The 23,348-nt window shown below is 39.3% G+C and overlaps 1 protein-coding gene across 3 annotated transcripts in view; it reads left to right on the forward strand.

Annotated features, from left to right (window-relative positions):
* Positions 1-23,348, forward strand: part of FBN1 (fibrillin 1) — a 235,950-nt gene that overhangs the window by 115,544 nt on the left and 97,058 nt on the right. For all 3 annotated transcript variants that reach the window (XR_001830020.2, XM_017545034.2, XM_017545044.2), the window contains exons 9-14: positions 5,876-6,001; positions 11,182-11,340; positions 15,852-16,031; positions 17,035-17,175; positions 18,896-19,015; positions 22,390-22,515. Coding sequence is in view for 2 of the 3 variants with exons in the window: in XM_017545034.2 (XP_017400523.1) it covers positions 5,876-6,001; positions 11,182-11,340; positions 15,852-16,031; positions 17,035-17,175; positions 18,896-19,015; positions 22,390-22,515 (852 nt within the window). In the remaining variant the exon portion in view is untranslated. The remainder of the gene's footprint in view (positions 1-5,875; positions 6,002-11,181; positions 11,341-15,851; positions 16,032-17,034; positions 17,176-18,895; positions 19,016-22,389; positions 22,516-23,348) is intronic.

Below are 23,348 nucleotides of genomic sequence, written 5' to 3' on the forward strand. Positions count from 1 at the left end.
TGACCTCGTGATCCACCCGCCTCGGCCTCCCAAAGAAATTTACCTCTTAAACTCACACTCTGGTGCTTGTTTGAGCCATATTACATTGTCCTCTTTCCTAGGTGAAACTTATTACCTCTGTTTTAACAACTATATTTCCTAGTGTCTGGAGCTTTTTAAAATATTCTGGCATCGATTTTCAGGTTATATATGTATGACATTAATTTAATAAACCATTAAAGTTTATCACATGCAAAAACCACATCAGTGATAGGTTGTATTTTACCTTTTAGGCTTTTTCAGTTTAATATATTCAGCTTCAGAATATCTAGTCAGCTTCAAGATTGAGGGGAATACAGTCCTTATGATGTATCCAGTCTGTGTTTTTTTTTTTCCCTGAAATTATGATGGCTTCTAGCCTGAACTAGAATTGATTTTGTCTCTTGCTTTTCACTCAGACAAGTCAATTAACAATTAGGAATGGTCTGTGGATGTGGACCAGACAAAAGATTCTGATTTAATGCTCAGACTGAAAGAAAAATGATTTGAATCTTTTTATTTATGCTAAGAAGCCAATTATGGTGGTGTATCCAGTGGACCAAAAATTCAGTCCGAGAAATACTGAATCCTTTTCCACACACACAAAAATTTTCCAGCTACATATTAAAGTCAGTAGCAAGATTAAAACAGACTATTTTGTCTACATTTTTTTTTCCTTTACCATCTACTGTTAGATTAAATTTAGATAATGGTTTTTTTCCCCCCTTCTTTTCCTTGTAGTATCAATGCAAAATTGATACTAGAAAAGAATGTCCTGTTAGTGCTGTACATTCTCTGGCCTGGAGACTGTGTGAGCAGGGTTGGCCTGTCTTACTCTGGGAGAAAAGCAGTCAGGAAGTCCGCTGAGAACTCTTGGCAGCTGGGTTCACTTCTTCAGCGTCCTCACTCCTTCCAGTTACAGTGCCTCGCTGTGGAAAGGGCATAACTCTGGGCATCGGCTGGTGTCTAGATGGTCAATAGAGGGAAACCAGGAAATCTGACCCATAACCACTGAACAGACAATATGTGCCCTAGAAGGATGATCAGCATAGGGTTCTGTGCCTTTGTGAAATGTTCTGGTACCTTTTCCATTGCTTTGAGTGGTTTTTTAAAGGTATCTTCCTTTTGACTTGGAAGGGAAGGAATTGGGTAGTTTTATAGAATTTTTTCAACGAACACCAATTCAATCAAATTGGCTTTAGCAAATTCATAAGATGCTAGCCCTCACTCTGTCAGATCTGAGAATGGCATTATTCAAGTTGCTTTCCATGAGATATTCCTTTTGCAGAATTCTCACTTCCTCCCGAAAGTGTCCCTCTTTCCCCAAAACTTTAAAAAAAAAAAAATCATGGAAAAGTTTTATATAAATACATACAATTGGGTGACATTTCAAATGTAAATTAACAAGCTGAAGGGATTAAATAACAATTATTAAATTCTCATACATTTAAGAAGAAAAAAACAGATTTATAGCTGTGATTTGAGAAAAAAGGAAACAGAGTTCATGCCCACCTTCTTTGTTGATCTTTCCGATGACTGTAGAGTATGCACGCTGAAAGAACACATGAGCCCCTTTCTTTGGAAACCAAGTCTGTATTTGCATAGGTTACTATGGGAGGAAATTGAGAAATAAAAAGTGTAATTAAGGGATTAAGTTTTATTTCTGGAAGAAGTCTGTTGGATTCCTAATTAACCACTAATATTTTGGGATTTAGATTATCATCAGCCCAGCCTTTAGCAATTATAATAGCACTGCATGATGCACAGGACCTTTTTAAAAATGTAGCCTTTAAATCCGTGCGCTCCGTAATATGTGAGCCAAAAACCTCAGGACTTCCCTTTTCCAAAATAATGGCTACTTACTGTTAGGGGCTCTTATCCTCTCAGGAGCCAAGGAGAATTCCTGGGGTGGCTTAACCCAATGCCACAAATGGGGCTCCATCCTCTTCAGCTGGTTGCAGGCCCTTGACTTTGACTATGCAAGGTAACTGGCCCTCTCTATACAATTAGTTGAAAAAAAAAATCTCTGTGGTTAAGGTGAAAGAGCCCTGGAAATAAGGCAGGCCTGGCCCCCATCTTTGATGCCCCCTGGTCAAGCTCCTAATCCTTTGTGTGATCTTAGATATCTGAGTTACTTACCATCTCTGAGTTACTTCAACTTTCAAATGAGGGTGTTGAACAAGATGATATATGCGGGTTCTTTCAAGTTCCAGAAACCAGACTCCATTTTCAAGTTGTGATCAGACAGCAGATGCAGCATGAACAAAAGCTGGCGTACGTGGTGTGTCTATAAAATAGTATGGCTGATGTTTTTCTCAACATGACTCGAAGAGTCAGCTTGTTTAGTTTTTAGTGATGCATTTTACACTGGGTTGAGTTTGTACAATCAAACAAAGTTAAGCTCACAGGCTTAGTGGCATTCATGATCATTAGTGTGTCACATGTTACTTTGAAACAGCTGCCACAGTTTTTAGTTGATTTCTCTCATTGTATTAGTATCTGTACAGTCAGGATCAGGCTAACTGTCCGGATCGGGTTTCCCTCGTCAAGTCTACAATCTTGGGTGGAGTTTCTAGACAGCCAAGTAATAGATGGTGATGCTGGTCCCAAACAGACACCAAGCTCCATGCATCTGCCTTCCATACGTTTTCCTCCCGTTCTGCCAGAGGAGCCCTAGGATAAAGGGGCCCAAGGGTGGGAAGGATGCTCTGGGAGAATAGATGAGACCGAAGGATGAGAAAGAATGTAAACAAAGGACGGGTGGCGAATAGGAAAAGAAGAGCGCTGCCATTTGTGTCTCTTCTTAGGGCGACAGCAAGAAGCCAGTGGGGTCACAGACAGCTGTCATGGGACAGCTACTCCCCAGCAGCTCTGCCTTCTTTCCTGCCTCCAGGAAGCCTGGAGAAGTGTCCAGAGCATGAAAATAGCTCTTCCTGGCCAAGCCCCACTTCCTACCATGCCTCCGACCTGGTTTAGTTTTATGGCTGGCATTTGACACAGCCTGATTTATAGAAACTCTGAGAAAGTCACTGTTCCCAAATTCTCTCATAACTTGGGATGCCTAAAATTCTATTAAAAGGAGGTGAACACAGAGGGGTAAGAATTTGGAGGAATAATAAATTCATATGAACAAGTTTCAGAGTATGTGTGATTCCAATTCAGAGTGTGAGCCATTCTTATTCTCACCTTTGCCATCAGGAACTTTCCACCACAGCCTGGTAATAGATAGAACTCTTGCTTTTATTTATTTTGAAGCCATGGCACTGAGAAGCAAGGTGGTTTAGGAAAGTGGAGAGGCACTAGATGCCTGAAGGCAGAAGGGTGTGTCACAGAGAAGGGGACATATTAAGGAGAATTTGAAGTCACTTAAGCTCCTTCAAATGTAATGATTTGCCCCAGTCTCATTTAATCTTAATCTATGTGAACTCAGGGAGGTGTGCACTATGACATATTTCCTGACCTGCTGACTTTCGCAGGTGTGTACCTAGGTGGAAACTTCCCACATCCACCCCAAAAACCCCTGCCACTTGGAGACTTGAGTTTAGCCTCACTTTGTAAATAATGAGCCTCTTTGCTCTTATTTCACGTTTGATTCATGTCAGAAAACCTCAGTGTAATGCAAGAGGTATACCTGGGCACCAGAGGTATAGAATCAGGCCCACAATCCTACCCACATTGTAAGGATTAGATGATTGGGCACTGCTCTTTTTCACTAAAAGCATTTAGACTGTGCCTGGCACTCAGCGTGTGCAAACTCTCATCATTACTGTTGTTATTATTTTTATCTTTGATAAAGGGCTCAAATCTCGCCCAGACAGCATGGAAAAAATATTTCCCTCATCCTGTCAAAGTTAATTCTATTTTTTAAATAACATTTTCTGACATAAGCTGTCACTTAAACCTTTTGGATACTGATGTATGCTAAGAGGGCTTAATAAGAGTGGCAGCTGTCATTTATATTAATGGGTTGAGAAAAAATTTTAATACCACATTATCTCCTCGTGTGATCTTTGGCAGGTGTTATAGGACTCAGATATTAACTTTTAGGGACACTTTGCAAATGGTACATTCTTCTTAACAACCTTTGCATTATAATTATACCTTCCTCTATGCTTAAATGAGGCTTTGAATCCTGTAGGCTCTTTGATATACTTGCTTTTTATTTGTTTGTGTTAAGTAGAAGTGTGGCTACCTTGAGATATTATGTGGGTATCCCTAGGTTTTGTCTCCCTTTGGCAGTTTCTCTACCTGACTCTTTCACAGACTCTCGTGAAATTTATATCTGTCAGAATAGAATATGCACCTTTACCATTACACAGTTTTGCAATGACAATGCTGTTTATGTTAGCATTGACTCTAATGTAAGCAGTGAAATATTGTTTGGTTTAGCCTCTAGCCTAGCATGGAAGAATGGTGATTTTGCTTTTAAAAAGGTTAAACTGCATGTAAACACTCATTGCTGCCTTTTTGACTAACAGGGTGAACTTGAGTCAGAAGATACTTGAATCTGGTTCTTAGAATTCTATTTTGTTTTATAAATGAAGACAGTGCTTAGCCTGTAGAATAACTGTTCTTATTGGGAGTCCTAAGCCTTTCCCGATTTTAACGGGGTCAGCCTGGCCATTGCAGCACTCCCAGGAGGCCTGGGTCAAATGTCACCTCTCCCAAGGTCAGTGCAGAAACCTCTACTGGTCTTAGAGATGAGGCCATGTGTATTCCCTGTCCCCTGAGTTTACTTCTAGCCTAAGACGGAAACTCTCAATGTTTGTCTCTTCTTCTGTTGGTGCCATATATGTTGACATTTGTCAGTGTATGGGTCAGGCTATTGAAAATCTCTCCTTGAAGGAAATGGTCAGATATTTTGTTTTAAGGGAATTTTACCGCTTCCTTGATGGAGACCAGTGGCGTCAGGCCCTGAGGGCTAACCCCAGCTTTGGCCTCCATAGCATTCAGGTTGTTTATTAGAAGATGTCCTTGGGATCAATACCTGCAGAAGAGAAGGGGAAGAGGCAAGAGCATGCAGAGAAGGCAAGCTGGGGTATAACCCACTGACAGCCTCCACTGGCCCCAGAAGGAATTGGAGTGGCCTTCAGGATTGTCTCCCATTGGGACAGGATGGACCAGACTTTGATCCTCTACAATAGTTTATTGGGTGTGGGGTGCCTGGGAAGGGTGTGACCTCGGGTGAGGTGGTTCTCTGAGACCCAGGTAATCTTGGAAAGGGCTGAGAGCCAAGATCGCCTGCTGACAGTATTATTCCCAGCCTCTGGGGCAGCAAGTCCTTCTTTTAAGGGGGTCTGATTAGAGTACCAAGTGTCCATGACAGTTCATTCAGCAACCACAGAAGACCATCATAATGGTATTTTGGATGCCACTGAGAACATCAAGCTGGCCAAGTTGGGGTCAGCACTCAAACCACAGGGTCTCCTCTGTAGGATTCCAGTATCTGCTCTGTGGAAAATAGGTTGAAAAGTAATCCAAGAAGTGATGCAAAATACAAAATAATTAGTAGGGGAGTTTAACTTAATGCAAAACATGGAAACAAAAGGAAAAAAATTTTTTAATAAATGCCATTTATAACATTAGCATACTGAAGTTACTTGGTGAAACAACAGTGCACAGTTTTAGATTTTAAAGGGGGGTGATTTCATTTTTCCCTAATCTGTTGAATTTGGTAAATCTTTTTGGTAAGTCTGTGTTGAAAAAAGCTGTATCTACCTTTGAATTGACTGTTCTGGATGCAGCTTTTACTTTTTAAAGGGACATGATTTGACTAGTGTTAACATCTGAATCTTTGTAATGACGAACAGTTTTATATTGTATTCTACAAATGCTCAGACTCTTTTTTATGTTCCAGATATTGATGAATGCAGCACAATTCCTGGAATCTGTGATGGGGGCGAATGTACAAACACAGTCAGCAGTTACTTTTGCAAATGTCCCCCTGGTTTTTACACCTCTCCAGATGGTACCAGATGCATAGGTAGGTTTAATTACAAACACCATGCATGGTTTGTATAAGTCAGTTCCATAACAAACAGGCTTGTTAAGGGGCACGTATAATTTATCAGTTAAGGTAAAATGTTCATTTTTGGAAAAGTGTTTAACAGTTGAGTGCCCTCATAAAGAACAGAGGCACCTTACGGTCTTTATTGGGGATGTTTTCCCTCCCATAAAAGTGGGATGATCCTGGAGACCTTACAGATATCTTCAGTCTATTAATTAATGTTGTAGTCATGCAGCATTAAACCTTGAAGTCATCCCAGATGTCTCTCTCTTTTTACCCCTACCTTCAGCCATTTCCTGGAACCTATGTTAATTTGGCCTGAAATTTTTCAATAATCTCTTACTTGGTCTCCCTGCTTCTTGGCTTCTCCACAATCCATCTTGTGAGATTTATTTTCCTAAAATAGTGCTTTGATTAAATAAAACTCTTGCTCAAACCCTTGGTAGTTTTCCATTAGGACTTAGAAATTAGTGGTTTTCAGTCTGTGTTCAGTGGATCCTTCAGGTGTTTCAAAGCCCTCCAGGGCTGCAGGGATTGGGGAGGGGACAGAGAAAAGGGAGAGGGCTGAGCAGAAAGGGCTCTTGTCCCCCCACAGCCCCACACACATTCTAGGCATAGCAATCACTTTATCTCCTGTATAAGTGTTAGGCTTTTGTGTCAGGTATCAATTAAATAAGGGGTTCTGTTGCTTAAAAAATAGATTTGACTGGGTTTGGTGGCTCACACCTGTAATCCCAGCACTTTGTGAGGCCAGGGCAGGTGGATCACAAGGTCAAGAGATCGAGAACATCCGGGCCAACATGGTGAAACCCCATCTCTAGTAAAAATACAAAAATTAGCCAGGCGTGGTGGCAGTTGCCTGTAATCCCAGCTACTCGGGAGGCTGAGGCAGGAGAATCGCTTGAACCCAGGAGGTGGAGGTTGCAGTAAGATGAGTTTTTGCCTGTACACCAGCCTGGGTGATAGAATGAGACTTCATCTCAAAAAAAAAAAAAAAAGATTTGACAGCTGCTGGATTTAACAATTGTTAAGACTTCCTTCAAAGTACAGTGTCCTAGATTAAAATCCAAGTTCCAAAGTGCACAGTCTGATATTAGGGGCTTCACTCTAAGAGAGCCTCAAACTACATGAAAAACATTAAAATATCTTTATATATCAGGTGGTTTGCATTTTAAAAGTTCTTTTCTTTTTATGAAATATATCCATACTAACTTTTTACAAAGGAGGAAGGGAAGAGAACTAAGATTCATGGATCACTTCCTGGGAATGAGGTATTTCATGTAAATTATCTGACGTAATGTTCATTTCACAGCGGTATTGTAGATGGGAAGCAGCTGAGATTGAGAGAGATTGGATAAATAATGGTCCCGTTGTTTAAGTGGATAGTAAGAAAGGCATCTGGGATTCTCTGTGACCTGAGTGCACAGCCTAGACTTCCCTCATTGCCTCCTACCCCTCAACCCCGGATGCAGCCCATTCTTTCTTGCCAGACCCCTAGGCAAGACCCGTTTCTTCTTTGGAACTCTATTATTCCCTTAATTAGCAACTTGTCATACACGGTGGTTCAAGTGACCTTTCTGCGTTCCTCAGTGCTCCTTTTCCCCACAATGATAAGCAACGGAGACCCTCAAAATTACCCCTAGTGATGAGAAAATGCAAATAGTCCCTAACGTATAAACATCCAAGGCTTGTTTACAAGATGGTTGTATGGAATTAGTTAATCTCACCAATAGAAAACCTCGGATGTAGATAGTGGCATGCAATATCTTCGGCACACATTTCTTCTAACCATAAAATTCCAGCTGTCACCTTCTGCCACCACATTCTGAGACTCTCTGAACTCCAAACCCCAGAGCTCCCTTTGTGTTCTACGTTCTCATAGTATTATTTGTTGTTCTGTGATCTTCCTGTGGCATTTGTAATACTTCTGTAGGGTTGTCTTTTTATGTTATGGTTTTCTCTCTCTTCAACTCCTAGGAGTCAGAAAGATACCTTTCCCTAGTTAAGGCATCACAACTCCTAGCTCCTGGTTGTGGTTGTACACAACCATGTTCATGACAGGTTAGGAGAAGGCTGTTGACAGGCTAGGATGACCTGCAAATATCTATTTAACCCATAATATATTTGCTTTGATATAGTGTGATTTCTGGGTCTTGAGAATAGGGACCCTAAGATCATGCCACTGCACTCCAATATGGCGACAGAGTGAGACTCTGTCCCAAAAAAAGAAAAGGAAGATGTCTGTGGTTCCTTCTGTCTCCCTTTATGTTCTCCAGATCCTGACATTCTTCTCTCCCTTGCTTTTCTCCTGAAGGTCTTCAAAGTATTCTGCAGCCACTCCTTACCCTCTGTGCAAAGTGACATACCACCGCAACAGTTCCCCCCACTTAGTGTGGCACTGCTGCCTCACAAAGTGGACACCTTCAGGGTGGTGTGCCCTGGGGGTCAGTTACTCCAAATGGTTTCTGATTTTCAGTGTTTTCCTTCCTTTACTTATGAGCCTGCAGATTTTCATTAAAATGATGTTATTTAAATGTCTATTTTTAACAAAGGTACTTCTTCAGCAAAAAAAAGAAATTAAAAAAAAATGATTATTATATGTGCAGGTACCATTTGTAAATAAGGGACTGCCAGTAACCCAAACTTGATGTGTAATATTTTTAGCCCCAACAGTCACCATTTGATCAAGAGTTTGTGACCCATTGATTTAACATGTAAGTCAGCCAGATGGTCAATAACATAATATCATAGTTAATTTGCAAAATAATAGGCATTAGCCCATTAAGCTTTTGTCGTTGGCAACTGTAGGCCCTAGTTTTGCTCTGAAAGATAGCCCATGCTGAAAATTATATGTACAAATTCCATAATTCGGTCAAGTGTTTACACTGGGTTTTGACCACTGAATTCATTGGAAGCTGGGATATAAGCCAGTTTTGAATATCTCTTCCCATTCTCAACAGTCTTTGGTTTCTATGCCCCAAATATTTACTAATTCCCAAGTATATAAGTATTAGTGGTTTTAAGGCATTACAAATTAGTGTGTAGGAAGTTCAATTTCTCTGCCCTCTTGACAGGGGAGGTGCCACCTGAGGCTTCACAGAGCATACTTGTCTACACTCCCTCTCCAGCCGTTTATCCTGAACTGGGCTGGAATAAAACTTGTTCTCCCTCTTTGGTGAAACTATTAGTCTGACCAGAGGTACAGGAATTGGAACCACAAAAAAAAATTCTGGAAAGCACATTTATACTGGCTGGTGGTTTTAAGTACTTTTCGGAAATAATCTTGTATCCTTTAAAACTGACCCATAATTTTCTTTTATGGTTTGTCTAGGTTTGTTTTAGCCTTCTTTACTTGATGTTAATAATTTAAATGATTGTAAATTAGCCTTGTTTTGATTTTATTTCATTTTGTTAATTTATTGAAACCTTGAGACTTGAAGGCTCTGTGTTCTTAAGAATGATGTAGATGATAACAATTACAGGTATGACCCTTTCTGAGCAAACTTGATATTTAATATTCAGACTTACAGGAAACCCAGCGATGGAGTGTTGGCTATGAAAGAGCTTTGCTTTCCAAAAGGATTTAACACTTATATTCCTTTAAATCAATGGTCCCCAACCTTTTTACACAAGGGACTGATTTTGTGGAAGACAGTTTTTCCTTGGACTGGGAGGAGGGGATGGTTACAGGATGATTCAAGCACATTACATTTCTTGTGTGCTTTATTTCTATTATTATTAAATTGTAATATATAATGAAATAATTATATAGCTCACCATAATGGAGAATCATTGGGAGCCCTGAACTTTTTTCCTACAATTAGGTGGTCCCATCTGAGGGTGTTGGAGGACACTGACAGATCATCAGACATTAGATTCTCGTAGGGAACACGCAACCTAGAACCCTCGCATGGGCAGTTCACAATAGGGTTTAACCTCCTGTGAGAATCTAGTGCTGCCACTGATCTGACAGAGGTGGAGCTCATGTGGTAATGCGACAGTGGGGGGTGGCTATAAATACAGATGAAGCTTCACTCATTGGCCTGCTGCTCACCCACTGCTGTGTGGCCCAGTTCCTAACACGCCACACATCAGAACCAGGGGCTGGGATACGTAGGGGTTGAAAAACCCTGCTTTAAAAATAGCAAGCATCTTGTATTATTTGCTTTTCAAAATTTAATTTTATATGATCTCTATAGAGATATAGTTTACTTGAAGAGAGGTACGCCCTTGGCACACGTCAGGCAGGTAAAAGTGTTTTTCACTTTGCTACCTGCCTTCTCTGTTTCATGTAATATCTCAAAGTCTTATGGAGCAGTTAGGTTTTCCTGTGTCACAAACTCTTTTGGTGACCCAGAGTTGCACTGCAGTGTGTCAAGTGTTGTCATGACAGTCAGACGTGATGTAACCCAGTAAAAGTGATATGGAAACGTGTCTTACTGTGGTGCTTTGAGAAGACACCTTTCTGCCAGAAACAAAAACAAAAAATCCTTCTGGAGCTATTGTATCCATAGGACTAAGAACTTGGAATCATGTGCATTTTGAACTTATAAATATTTAGTGCCTTATAGAATCTGTTAGGCCCCAAGACAAAAGGAAATCTTGATTAACAAGCATTGGATCTAAGTACAAAGTGGCTTATTCGTAAAAGAGAAAAAAATCTTATGTCTGACTCACAGTTGCAGACTGAGAAAATAAGACCTTCTAGAAATACAGACTAAATGCTGTTTTAAAATAGATTTACATAAATATTTTCCTAAAATAGCTCGAATTAAATAGTTTGAAACCAAGGACAACCCAGTCTCTCTTCAGCATAGAGGCGTGTCTCTATAAATGATTAACTGTCACTGCTAGTGATTTTCTTAGTCTCTCTTTTCCGGTGGCACACATGGTTTTAATCATTCGTTCCCACCTTGGGTATGGAATGTGGGACTTGAGCCAAGTGCACCAGCACACAGGGGTAAAAGGTGTGAGACGAGGGATTTCTGACCCAGCACTGTTCCTGTGCAGCACTCGCATCTTCCCGTCCGGGGGGCAGAGGTGTGAGTTAATCCTGCCATAGTCCTAGTGTGAAGTGCGGGGCTGCTGGAGCAGGGGAGTGTCAGTACAAGTTTGATCTCAGTGATGTGTGTGTATATGTGTTTCTTTGTCCTCAGATGTTCGCCCAGGATACTGTTACACAGCTCTGGCAAATGGGCGCTGCTCTAACCAGCTGCCACAGTCCATAACCAAGATGCAGTGCTGCTGCGATGCCGGCAGATGCTGGTCTCCAGGGGTCACTGTCGCCCCTGAGATGTGTCCTATCAGAGCAACCGGTAAGAGCCCTTCCAGTTATCTGCAGAATATCCCATCCCAGCCCTCACAAGCCCATTGGCAATGTGCATGATGCAGCTATAATGGAAACCTGGGTAAATGAATCGATCCCAGAAAATACAAGAGACGACATTCAGGGAAACTTCCCCAGATAACGAACAGGGAAAATAACCAAGATCTGTACAAAGAGTACTGTTTCCAGGCACTGGTTTTTACTTATCTGGCTTATTACTACTAAACAGAAACATTTTTGGGAAGTACTTATTCTCGTTTTAGTGCTTAATGGCTCTCATGTAGTACTCAAAAGCTCAGTAGGGTAAAACAGCTCTCTCAGAATTTTTCAGGTAAGTTATTCAGGAGACACATTTCCTTTTTTCCTGACTTTGGACTCTTTCCTTGCTGCGAAGTCCTGCTCTTTTTTTTTTTTTTTCCAGGTGCTCTGTCTTTTCGCTTTTGGGCTTTTTTTATGAGTTTTTTTTTTTTTTTTCCCTTCTTTTTTTTTTTTTTTCCGTCACAGTATCTATTTATCTGCCCATTGTTTTGTTTCCGTTAGAAGCTGTTTGCTCTCATCTGGACTGTTCCAATAGCCTCCTAACTAGTCTCTGCAATCCACAGTTGCCATGTACCTTTCCCAATGTTTGAGTCAGTGAAGTTCAGTTTAAAAAGTTGTGTCTAGGGAAGGAAAAGGAGACACCTTTTGACTCATTGAGCGTATTTTAAAGCACCATGTCATACACAATAAATACATACAATTTTTATTTGTTAGTTAAAAAATACATAACTAAAAATATATAAATACAACACACTTTTGTTAGTCCAGAAAGATGTCCAAAAATTTTCCCCCAGGATGAACACAGGCAATATTCAGTGGTCAAGTCACTCCATTTGTTGCAAAGAACATTTGCTACTTAGCACAGCATTTAGAGTCCCCAAATCTGATCCCAGTTTATCTTTTAATTCTTGTTCTTTGTAGTAGCTTAAATGATATGATTGAGTTTTTGTTGCACTGAGCATTTCTAAATTCAAGTTGGCTTTTTTTCTAAAACTTCTTGCCAGTTCAGGTTCTTTCTCCCTACTCCTGCCACCCTTGTCTGTTATATATCCTCTTGTCTTGTTAAGGATCTGCTGAAATATGACCTGACCCATGAATGTCCCTAGGCAGCCACAGCTGGAAATGCTCCCTTCTTCCTCATGCTCACCTGGCTCTGGCTGGCACTGTCATTGTGGCATGAGTCCCATATGTGTTTTCACATATTCTCTTTTACTGGTTGATAAACCTCAATAGGAAATGTCATTCATCATTGTAGTCCCATATTTCTCATGCTTTTTACACTTCCACAGTATTTAGCGAAGTCTTTCTTATAGGAGGCATTCAAATAGAGAGAGCAAGTTATTAGGTAACATCTTTCCCACCAACTGAGCAATTTCAAAACATCACAGTGTACACAATGAATATATACAATTTTTATTTGTCAATTAAAAATGATAAATAAATACATACATAGATGAAGGTTACCTTCTTTAGTCCAGTAGGGGATCATTTAGTAGATCACTGTTTAGAAGTACATGACTTCCTACTGAGACATGGCTTAGGTACCAGGAGAATGGCTTTTAAAATGCATATGTTAACTTAGGAATCAGCAGCCTTGATGTGGATTCCTTCCTGTGTTGAGGCTTTGAATAGAGAAGAGAACAAGAGCAGGTTTCAGTGCCTGCAACTTTGGGACAGTTGGAGCAGAAGACCAGGTTCCTGTGTGTGTGGCTTTACAGGGAGCTGCTCTCCCAGGTGTACCACTGAGAGATGTGCAGCCCTGAGAGGCCTTGGGCAAAGCAGATGTACAAAGCACAATAATCTGCAGTAGATTTTTGTTTGTCCAAATGTTCCAGTACCAGTGCTACAGAGATCTGGGCTCTTACAGAGAGAGATGCAGGAAGGATTTTAGATTGGTCAGCTTTCTGCTCTTTAAAAAATAAAACAATCATCATGGGTTAAGTAGAGATAGTAAAGATAGATATCAGCTGAACAAAATTAACCCCACGTTGCTGATCCTAAATGTAAAGGAGCAATGAGAAAATTATTAATCTGTAAAAAAATAAGAAGAAATACAGAATTCAGTCTGATACACTTTTTTCCTAGAGAGGTTGAGATGAATTTAATGGCATTCTTAAAGTAAAATACTCACCTAATTAGCAGAAATGCTGATAAGTTATCCAATTTCTTTTATATAAATTTTAAAAGTCTTAAAAAAAAAAAAAGGCTGAATTGGTACCTACAAATGCTTGGAAGCAAAGTGAGTTCCTTAATATAATTGTCATTCAATTAAATCCAACACATAGTTAAAGAATTCCTGTTATGTGCATGCAATTTGCAGGGCAAGGCCGAGAGTGGCAACTAGTCATGAGTTAGAGATGATCCCTGACTTCAAAGAATACACAGTCTTAGTGGTGGGAATTTGGTGAAAGCAGGCTCCCAGGGAATGACGAATATAGCACATACAGATGATAAATCTATAGGAAGAGTCATTATTGGTTGACAAACAGGATTGTGACATCGGTCACAGTCAGGGAAGCATGAACAACATGGAATTCCTTTACAAATACATTTAAGTATGACAGTATCTCTGTGATTTGAAATTCCAGGTAAGTCATAATTAAATTGCTGTAATGGAATTCTCTGAAAACATAAATTTGACTTGAGTGGGAAATGTCAAATATGACTGAAGAAATTTTAGAAATGGAACAGAAAGTACCAACAGGGTTCATGGTAGCTAGGCATATTTAACCTCATGTAAATTGGCAGAACATCCCATGAGGTTGAAACATGAATGCATTTCAGTAATAACCGCCTTAAAATAAGTTAAATTTTAGTCTATAAGGAAAAGAAAAATATTAGTCGAATTTCTATTAGTGGCTAAAACTAGCATAGAAGATATCCATGAGAAAAATCACTGTGCAGCTGTGAAAATAAAATTACCAACATCCTAGCAAGAGAGGAAAAAAATGAAATTTAAAAGTCACATAGGTTATTTATAGATGGTAACTATGATAAAACTTAGTTATTTGTAGGCAACATGAAAATGAATAAAATAAATACACTCTTGGAAACCTGGATAGTGTATACTGTTTAAAAACGCCATTTTGGAAGCCCAAACAGGTGTGTCAAAAACCTAAAGGTGGTTTATTTTGATAAAGACCTGATGCTGTGAAAAATAGTGATCATCCTAAAAATATGGAATCATAGGGAAGCAGATGATGAAGTCAAGATATCCTCATTCAGAGGGTCACTATGTAGTATTAATACCAGACCCTGCACTCTCAGTATTTCTCCTCCCCTGTGGGCCACTTCTCTACTATACTGCTTTCTTTTACGAATCAGTATTCTTCAGGGTTCTAACTTTGTACTCCCTTCTCTTCCCCTTCCATGTCTCTCTTACATGAGCTCATCCATCCCCATGGCTTTGAACATCCCCTCTCTGTGCTGATGACTCTAAAACACACATCTAGTCTTGATTCCTCTAGGCTTCCCACTGTCTTTTACAACTGCGATATGATGCCTCTACTTGTATGTCTGATATCCCAAAACTCGTATGTTCAAAAGGAACTTGGCTTCTATCCACCAAACCTGCTACCACTATGATTTTTCCCATCCAGGCAAGGGCACTGACATTCACCCAATTGCTCAACCAGAAAACTAGGAGGCATTCTTGACTTCCTGTCCCCTGAGCTCTGACAGTTATTACTTCACTGAGCACCCTACATTTGTGTCTAAAGTGTGCTTTAGATTTGCCCAGTTTTGTGCAGCCCAGTCACTGCCTCCCTCGTCCTGACGTCATCATCTCCCCCTTGGTCTTCTGCAACAGCCTTGCCTACCCCCAGTAATGTTCTTCATATGTTGTAATTGTAAGCATGACCTTCTGAAAATGGTCATCTGATCATGTCCCACCCCTGTTGAAGACATCCAGTGGTTTTGCACTGTGCATAAAATAAAATCCAAATTTTTAAATGTATTCTGTAGAGCCCTGTGGGATCCACAGGTGGGACTGGATGGAGAAAGTAGTATTCTGTATATTCCATGAGGTGAATTTTGATACAGATAAAGACTTCTAGGTTTGGGGAAGAACCTGGTTTTCAATTATTGTTCCAGAGTGGTTGCTGCTGTAGGTATTAAAAATAGGAATGCAGTCAGTTGGTTCTTTTTCTTTTCTCCCAATTGGCCTGTGAGTTCTGAGGATCAATTTTATTCCAAAATATCTTTTAAAAAATAAGGATGTGGCGAGGTGGGGAGAGATAGCAAGGGGAGAAATGCCAGATGTAGGTGATGGGGAGGAAGGCAGCAAATCACACTGCCACGTGTGTTCCTATGCAACAATTTTGCATGTTCTTCACATGTACCCCAAAACCTAAAATGCAATAAAATAAATAAATGGGAAAAAAAAATAAGGGTGACTTCTATGGGCCTATGACGATAAGCTACAGCTCGGCTGTTATGTTTTGTTTTGCTGTGTTTTTTTAGAGGATTTCAACAAGCTGTGCTCTGTTCCTATGGTTATTCCTGGGAGACCAGAATATCCTCCCCCACCCCTTGGCCCCATTCCTCCAGTTCTCCCTGTTCCTCCTGGCTTTCCTTCTGGACCTCAAATTCCGGTCCCTCGACCACCAGTGGAATATCCGTATCCATCTCGGGAACCACCAAGTAAGAATTCAAAAGTCTTCTAGTTATTTTTCTTGCATTGTTCTCTTTAACATTTTTTATTGTTTGTTTATGCTGCTTTAGTCATTAAATAGGTTTATAAATTGTTATATTAATTTTTGGTTTACATGTTATCTATATTCACATCATCTGTATATCTCAATTTTTCTATTGCATAGAGAAAAACGGGAGGCTTCCTATTCTCCAGAGATTAATGTCTTTTTGGTTTTCATTTGTTTGTTTGATTGTTGTTGTTGTTTTTTGAGACAGAGTCTTGCTGTTACCCAGGCTGGAATGCAGTGGCATGGTCTCGGCTCACTGCAACCTCTGCCTCCTGGGTTCAGGCAATTCTCCTGCCTCAGCCTCCTGAGTAGCTGGGATTACAGGCGCCTGCCAACACGCCCAGCTAATTTTTTGTATTATTTTTATTTTTATTTTTTTTTTTTTAGTAGAAACAGAGTTTCACCATGTTGGCCAGGCTGGTCTCAAACTTCTGACCTCATGATCCGCCCACCTCGGCCTCCCAAAGTGCTGGGATTACAGGTGTGAGCCACTGCACCCAGTCTAGCGTCCTTTTGTTATCAGTGTTTTCAGGCAACTATGGGAGAGTTATGGACAACAGTTCAATCCAATTCACAGAAAGGATTAATAGTGGAGGTATAAAATTATACTTTAGGTTATAGAGCTTGCAAGGCAGTTTTATAAGTAGATCAATACCATATCTCTCTGCCTTTGTTATTTCTGAAAACTAGAGATTTGAGAGTGAGGTGTTGAAGGTGGCAGGGAAAAGCAGGCTGCATCTGGGTTGCAAGCCCCCCTGTGCACACAGTGCAATGTGATCTCTGTTGGCAGGGTGGAAGTATGCTCTGTTGTTGCCAGATGACCTTTGCCCAAAGAGTGTTGTGCTCTTTCCTTTCTGATTCAACATCCTGTTCATTGTCAGACTAAGTACTGATGGAAGGTACCATACTTAAAATAATTTTAATGGGACTTAATGTTCTTCTAGGGGTGCTGCCAGTCAACGTCACTGATTACTGCCAGTTGGTCCGTTATCTCTGTCAAAATGGACGCTGCATTCCAACTCCTGGGAGTTACCGGTGTGAGTGCAACAAAGGCTTCCAGCTGGACCTCCGTGGAGAGTGTATTGGTACGTGATCCATCCTAGGTTGGCACCAAGGGGCTATTCCAATTCCCTTCCTTTACTCTACTGGTTCTATTGCTCCTATAACAAATGGCCCCAAACTTGGTGGCTTAATACAATACAAACTTGTATTATCTTTCAGCTCTGTAGGTTGGTAGTCCAACACAAGTCTTACTGGGCTAACATCCAGGTGTTGGGAGAGCTGTGCTCATTTTGGAGGCTCTTGGGAGGAATCCATCTCCTTGCCTTTTTCAGCTACTAGCAGCTGCCTGCATTTTAGCTCATGGCCCCTTCCTCCATCTTCAAAGCCAGCAGCTTTGCATCTTCAAATCTCTCTCTCTCTCTCACTCTCTCTCTGGCTCTCTCTTGCAATTCCCTCTTCCACATTTAAGGATATTTGTGACTGCATTTGGCCGCCTGTATAATCCAGGAGACTCTCTCCATCTCAAGGTCACTGATTAGCAACTTTAATTCCATCTACGACTTTAATTCCCCTTTGCTATATGAACATATCCATAGGTTCTGCCGATTAGGACATGCACATATTTGGGAGGTCATTATTCTGCCTATTAAAGTTACTTTTAACTTCCGTTATAAAATATATTCAACTCATTTCTGGTAAGTCCAATTTAAGACACCCTACTAAAAGCCTAACCATTCAAATAAAGCATTAAAAATAGCCCCGAATTATGGAATTTTTCACATTATACTACTCTAAATGGGTAGCTTACCAATCTCTTAGACTAGTTATTTTAAATGGAAGAAAGGAACTTTAAATTGCTAATAAGGCATTTAAGCTGGTGAAGGGAGGAAATGTAATACAAGAATAATCAATTTGTTGGATGAGATAAGAATTCAGTTTCTATCAATTTATTTTTAAAATAAGTTCACCTCTTAGTTCTATTATGAATTCTAGTTATATAATTATAAATTTATGATTTGGTCAAAAATGAATAGTTCTTACTTTCCCAAACTATTTAATTTCCTGGCGATGAACACGCCTTCTAGAGGTCATTCAGATCTGAGTAGAAGTGGGAACATCTAACTCAGGATTGGGGAATGTGAGGTCAGACTTGTGTCTGCCACTAAGAAGATATAGTAGGTGGGTTATGTTTGCTAAATTTTAGCTTCCTCCCGTTCACAAGTAGGGGCATATAAACCAGTTTTTCTCTAAGTATACTGATAATTCTAAGTGACTGTAACACTAGTGTGAGCCTGTGTATTGAGCACATCAGGGGATGGGGTAGACGCTATGGTGGTTGAGAACTGCCCTTTAAACGACAGTTGCTCTAGGTTCTGTTCTAACATTTTAGTGGAACTCAGCAGGGAATGCTTGGATATGGTGAGGCCTTCTTTTTTTTGGGAAAAAATAGAGCTTGAAGAGATACTTGGAGTCCTGTCCAGAAGCCACTTCTGAAATGTTAGTCTGTTTGGTTCCCTTAGACCAGACTCAAGGAAGAGAAAACGTTTATTAGCTCAGAGTGTCGAGTTGCTACATGTTCGGAATTTTTCTCTGCAAAATGACACATGAAAATAATATACTTTAACTGCTCAACTAGACTTCAAGTGGCTAATGACATATTGTAGTGGAAAGAAAAAAGATCCTTTTATTATGTTATTTATTTCTCAAAAGGAAAATGTTTTACAGGTATAAAAGGAACCAGTCTTAGAATTATGAGGTATTATTGCTATCTAATTTTGGACTTAAGTACATTGTGCTTTGCAGATGTTGATGAATGTGAGAAAAACCCCTGTGCTGGTGGTGAGTGTATTAACAACCAGGGTTCGTATACCTGTCAGTGCCGAGCTGGATATCAGAGCACACTCACCCGGACAGAATGCCGAGGTATGGTCCTGGCGTGGAATGTGGGACGTATATGCCAACTGGGGGTTGGCATCAGAGGAGTTCCATGGAGTTTAAATAACCCATGCCAGAAGAGACTGATACAGTCGCATGGCTTTTTTGAACTTAATTTCACCTATTTTCATTCTGAAAGACAGTATCATACAATCTGGCAAGCATTGAAATTATTTTAGAAGATGCCTCTATGCCTGCAGGAAAATCTTATTTTTAGTACTGTTGTCTCACCACTATTATTGCCTCTTAAGTTTTCATCCGAGAAGTAGAGAGTGGGAGTGTCCTTTGTGACACAGCAACTGAGGAAACTTTCAGTTGAAATTATGTTCCATTAATTTCTTAATGGAAGGTTCTAAAAAATAAGGTTGTCACTCAAAGCCCTTGCAGCTTTTTAGTGTGGTCAGCAGCAGCATCACCTAGAGCTGCTTGGAAATACAGAATCTCGGGCACCACCACTGATGTACTATTGCAGAATCTGTATTTTAACAAGATCCCTTAGTGATCTATATGTACATCGAAGTTTGAGAAGCACTGCTATAAATGTCCCCTCATAAAAATTTCCCATCAGGTTTGTTTATTACCTAATTTATTAAGCCACCCAATATGGCTTTTATTAAGTAACCGTTATGTACTAAGTTTCTAAAACAGAAATAAATAAGATAAAATGATCACTGTCAGGGAACCCCAACATCTATCTCCATCTCTATCTCTAAATTTAGCACAAAATGAACTGTATCATTAATTCAGTAAAGACAAGAGAAAAAATGGGCAAACACTCTGTTAAAATTAAATAAAAGAGCCCATCAGTGATAGACTGGAAAAGGAAAATGTGGTGCATGTACAACATGGAATACTATGCAGCCATAAAAGAGAATGAGACCATGTCCTTTGCAGGGACATGGATGGAGCTGGAGGTTATTATACTTAGTAAACTAACATAGGAACAGAAAACCAAGTACCACATGTTCTCACTTTTAAGTGGGAGCTAAATGATGACACATGGACATATAGAGGGGACCAACACACACCGGGGCCTGTTGGAGGGTGGAGGGTTGGAGGAGGGAGAGGATCAGGAAAAATAACTAATGGGCAGTAGGCTTAATACCTGGCTGATGAAATAATCTGTACAACAAACCCCCATGACACAAGTTTACGTATGAAACAAACCTGCACGTGGATCCCTGACCTTAAAGGTTTTTAAAAAGTCAAATATAAGGAAAGATAGGGAAGTTTTATATCACTTTAGAAAATTGGTAGCCATTGGCAAGAGTTAATTTTATTTGCCTCTTTTAGCAAAAGCTCTTCCTGAGTTGAAGACCTATAGAAGTTTTAATTCTTATCAGTGAACTGGTTTCAAAATTTTTGAATCTGGTTGTCACGTAGGGATTTCTTGCCATCAGGGTATTTTAGTGCACTACATATAAATGATCATTTTGAGCAGAAAAACTGGAACAAGGCCTTTGAACTTGCTATCATTTCTATTAATGAATTATAAATATTATAAATATTATAAATAAATATAAATATAAATATATACATTGAACATTTGAGAACCTTCTGAATATAATGACTATTGTTTAAAATAATTAACATGTACAAATATGTACTAGGCATTTTGCAATAATAGAAAATAGAAATGAATGTCCAGAGACTGCACTGTTAAATAAGCAGAGAGAAGTAGTTATTGAGAGCCCTCAGCTTGGGGCAAGGGCCAGCCGGTAGAAATGCATCTGTGATTGTCATCAATCCGAGACTTAGTATTGGAAACTGAGGATGACCTGAATGCTTTAAGCACTGACTTCTTTAAGAGCTAGCACTAAGGTTATCCTGAAAATAAGAAGTTGAGAACGTGCTCGCATTATTTTGTGGATGACAGTTGCCACAGAATGGTCCAGAGACTGTGCACATAGCTGGGAAGTATGAGGGGCTGAATAGAAGGGGACAGAAGGATGGGTAGAGGTGAATTTAGAATAGCAAGCTTTAAATTTGTCTTACAAGGCAGTGGGGAACTCCATGACACTCTGAAATCAATGAGGAGAGAAAAAGATGAACTCTTTATGGTGTTTATTTTAACCTTGGGCTTCAAAAAATTATAGGATCCTTTAAAAAAAAAAGTGTCTGCTCCTGAATATGTGGTTTTTACCATTTTTTTGGAGTGCGGACCAAGTCTGATTTTTAGCAAGGATTAAGAAATAAATGAGAGAGAAAAAGATCATAGGTTGTTGGCACAAAGATCAGACAGAAGAAAAGCCCAGACTGCCTCAGCTCGTCCACTGACTTGTGTGGAAACCACTGCAGGATCTGCCCAGAAAGAAAGTGCATCTGAGGGCCAACCACAGGACGCCATGCAGAAGCAGGGTAGACAGTCAGAGTAATTGACGTGCCATGAACGCACGTGCTCGTTGTTCAGGGCATGTTGGGACACTTTGACAAATGTGACCTCTACTCTGCATACATAGGAATGTTCGCATCTGACTCCACGTAGTTTCCTGGTCCCTGTCTTCTGGGAATAGGCCCTGGAAGCTACTATATGCCTGAGTAGACAAAGCAGTTTGTGTTCATCCTCTTTGATGTTCATCCAGATTTGTAGCTTCTTTAAACTGAGAGAAACAGATAATCCAGGGTACCATGCTGTCCATTTTGGGTTTATTATTAATCTTTAAATGAGAAATCAGAAACAGGTTGTTTGAGTTATTGTTATTTTAACACCTCCATGTCAAGCTCTACTGTGTACTTTGGCATAATATTAACCGCAATAGAAAAAAGGGAAAAATGCCCTCACAGAATCAATATTTTATTTGGTAGATAGCATACTCATAAAATTTTTTTAAAAAGACTAAGAATCTATCAGCAATAACCCTGCACGTAAACCAGAATTGCCGTAAGAAAGATGGACATTTTAGAGGTGTGATTGGTGGCTTTCAGGCAGAATTAAAGTGATTGTTTAAAAAAAATAGCATTTGTTGTATTGTTCTGAGATAGCTATAAAATATGTCTTTTAAAATTATGTGTTTAAAGATGCCAGCCAAATTTCAGTATAAATAATGATTTATACTGGTTAAATAAATGTGGTTGGAAAATGGTGAAGAAGAAATCTATTTTGTTTACAGACTTCAGATTTTAGGAGTCTTATTAGAAATTAGAGTTAGATCAAATGCATTTATATAGGTTTTTATCATGTCTTTTCAACTCTGATGATTCTAAATATCAATTATTTGATAAGCAATTTATGTTGGAGAATATTAGTAAATAATTAAAACCAAAGGCTAAGATCATGAGTTTGCAGATGGAGGGAGGAGAAAATAAAATAATTTTAACTCCCCTAAATAAAGCTATCTCTTCTTTTTAAACTTGGATTTTAGACATTGATGAATGTTTACAGAATGGCCGGATCTGCAATAATGGACGCTGCATCAACACGGATGGCAGTTTTCATTGCGTGTGTAATGCGGGCTTTCACGTTACACGAGATGGGAAGAACTGTGAAGGTAATGACAGTATGCTAATGTTAGTCCTCTTCTCCCATTGCACTTTCAATATCAGGGTGTTTTCTAAGACCAAATAATGAGTGAACTGTCAAAGTATCAGATATGTTTTACATAATTCATCTGGGAGGGAAGCCTAATTTTCCACAATACTCATTTCTTAATTTACATATGTGTGAATCAAATAATATTTTAGTATGCTAGAAGAGCTTGCCATTTAAAGACCCCTGGTGATGATGAAACTTTGTGGCACAGTGTCATACTTCTTAATTTTATACAATCAGAATTAGTACATTTTTTAAAAATAGGACAAACCTAAGTCCATGTATTATCTATCCATTTATAATCTTTTTGCTTAAAGTGTCTGCCTAGTAATAAAGTGCTACTAATCAATATCTGAAATATATATCTAAAATATATATAATGTAAAATACATATTACATATATTTTCTATATATGTATATATTATGTATATATGTATTTCTAAATATATATGGAAACTATGTAATATGTAGAAAATACATATTTAAATATAATAGATATCTAAAATATATATTATATATCTCTAAAATAAATACATATTATATGCCTAAAGTAGATATATATATGTGAAATATGTATATATAATAAATTACTTTGGTCTTTCTAAAGCCTGTAAGTGAAAACACACTGTGTGAGGAAGTGCCTTCCAAGACAACTTTAATATGAAATAAAATAACATAGTGACGAATTTAAAGAACCATCTTCAATGATCAAGGGATTTTAAAGGTTCGCTGGCACAGCTATAATCCATAGTTGAGTCATGTATTTTAAAAGTCCACTTTTCGGGCCGGGCG

This window comes from Cebus imitator, unplaced genomic scaffold (assembly GCF_001604975.1).
Source record: "Cebus imitator isolate Cc_AM_T3 unplaced genomic scaffold, Cebus_imitator-1.0 Scaffold9, whole genome shotgun sequence".
Lineage (NCBI taxonomy): Eukaryota > Metazoa > Chordata > Mammalia > Primates > Cebidae > Cebus > Cebus imitator.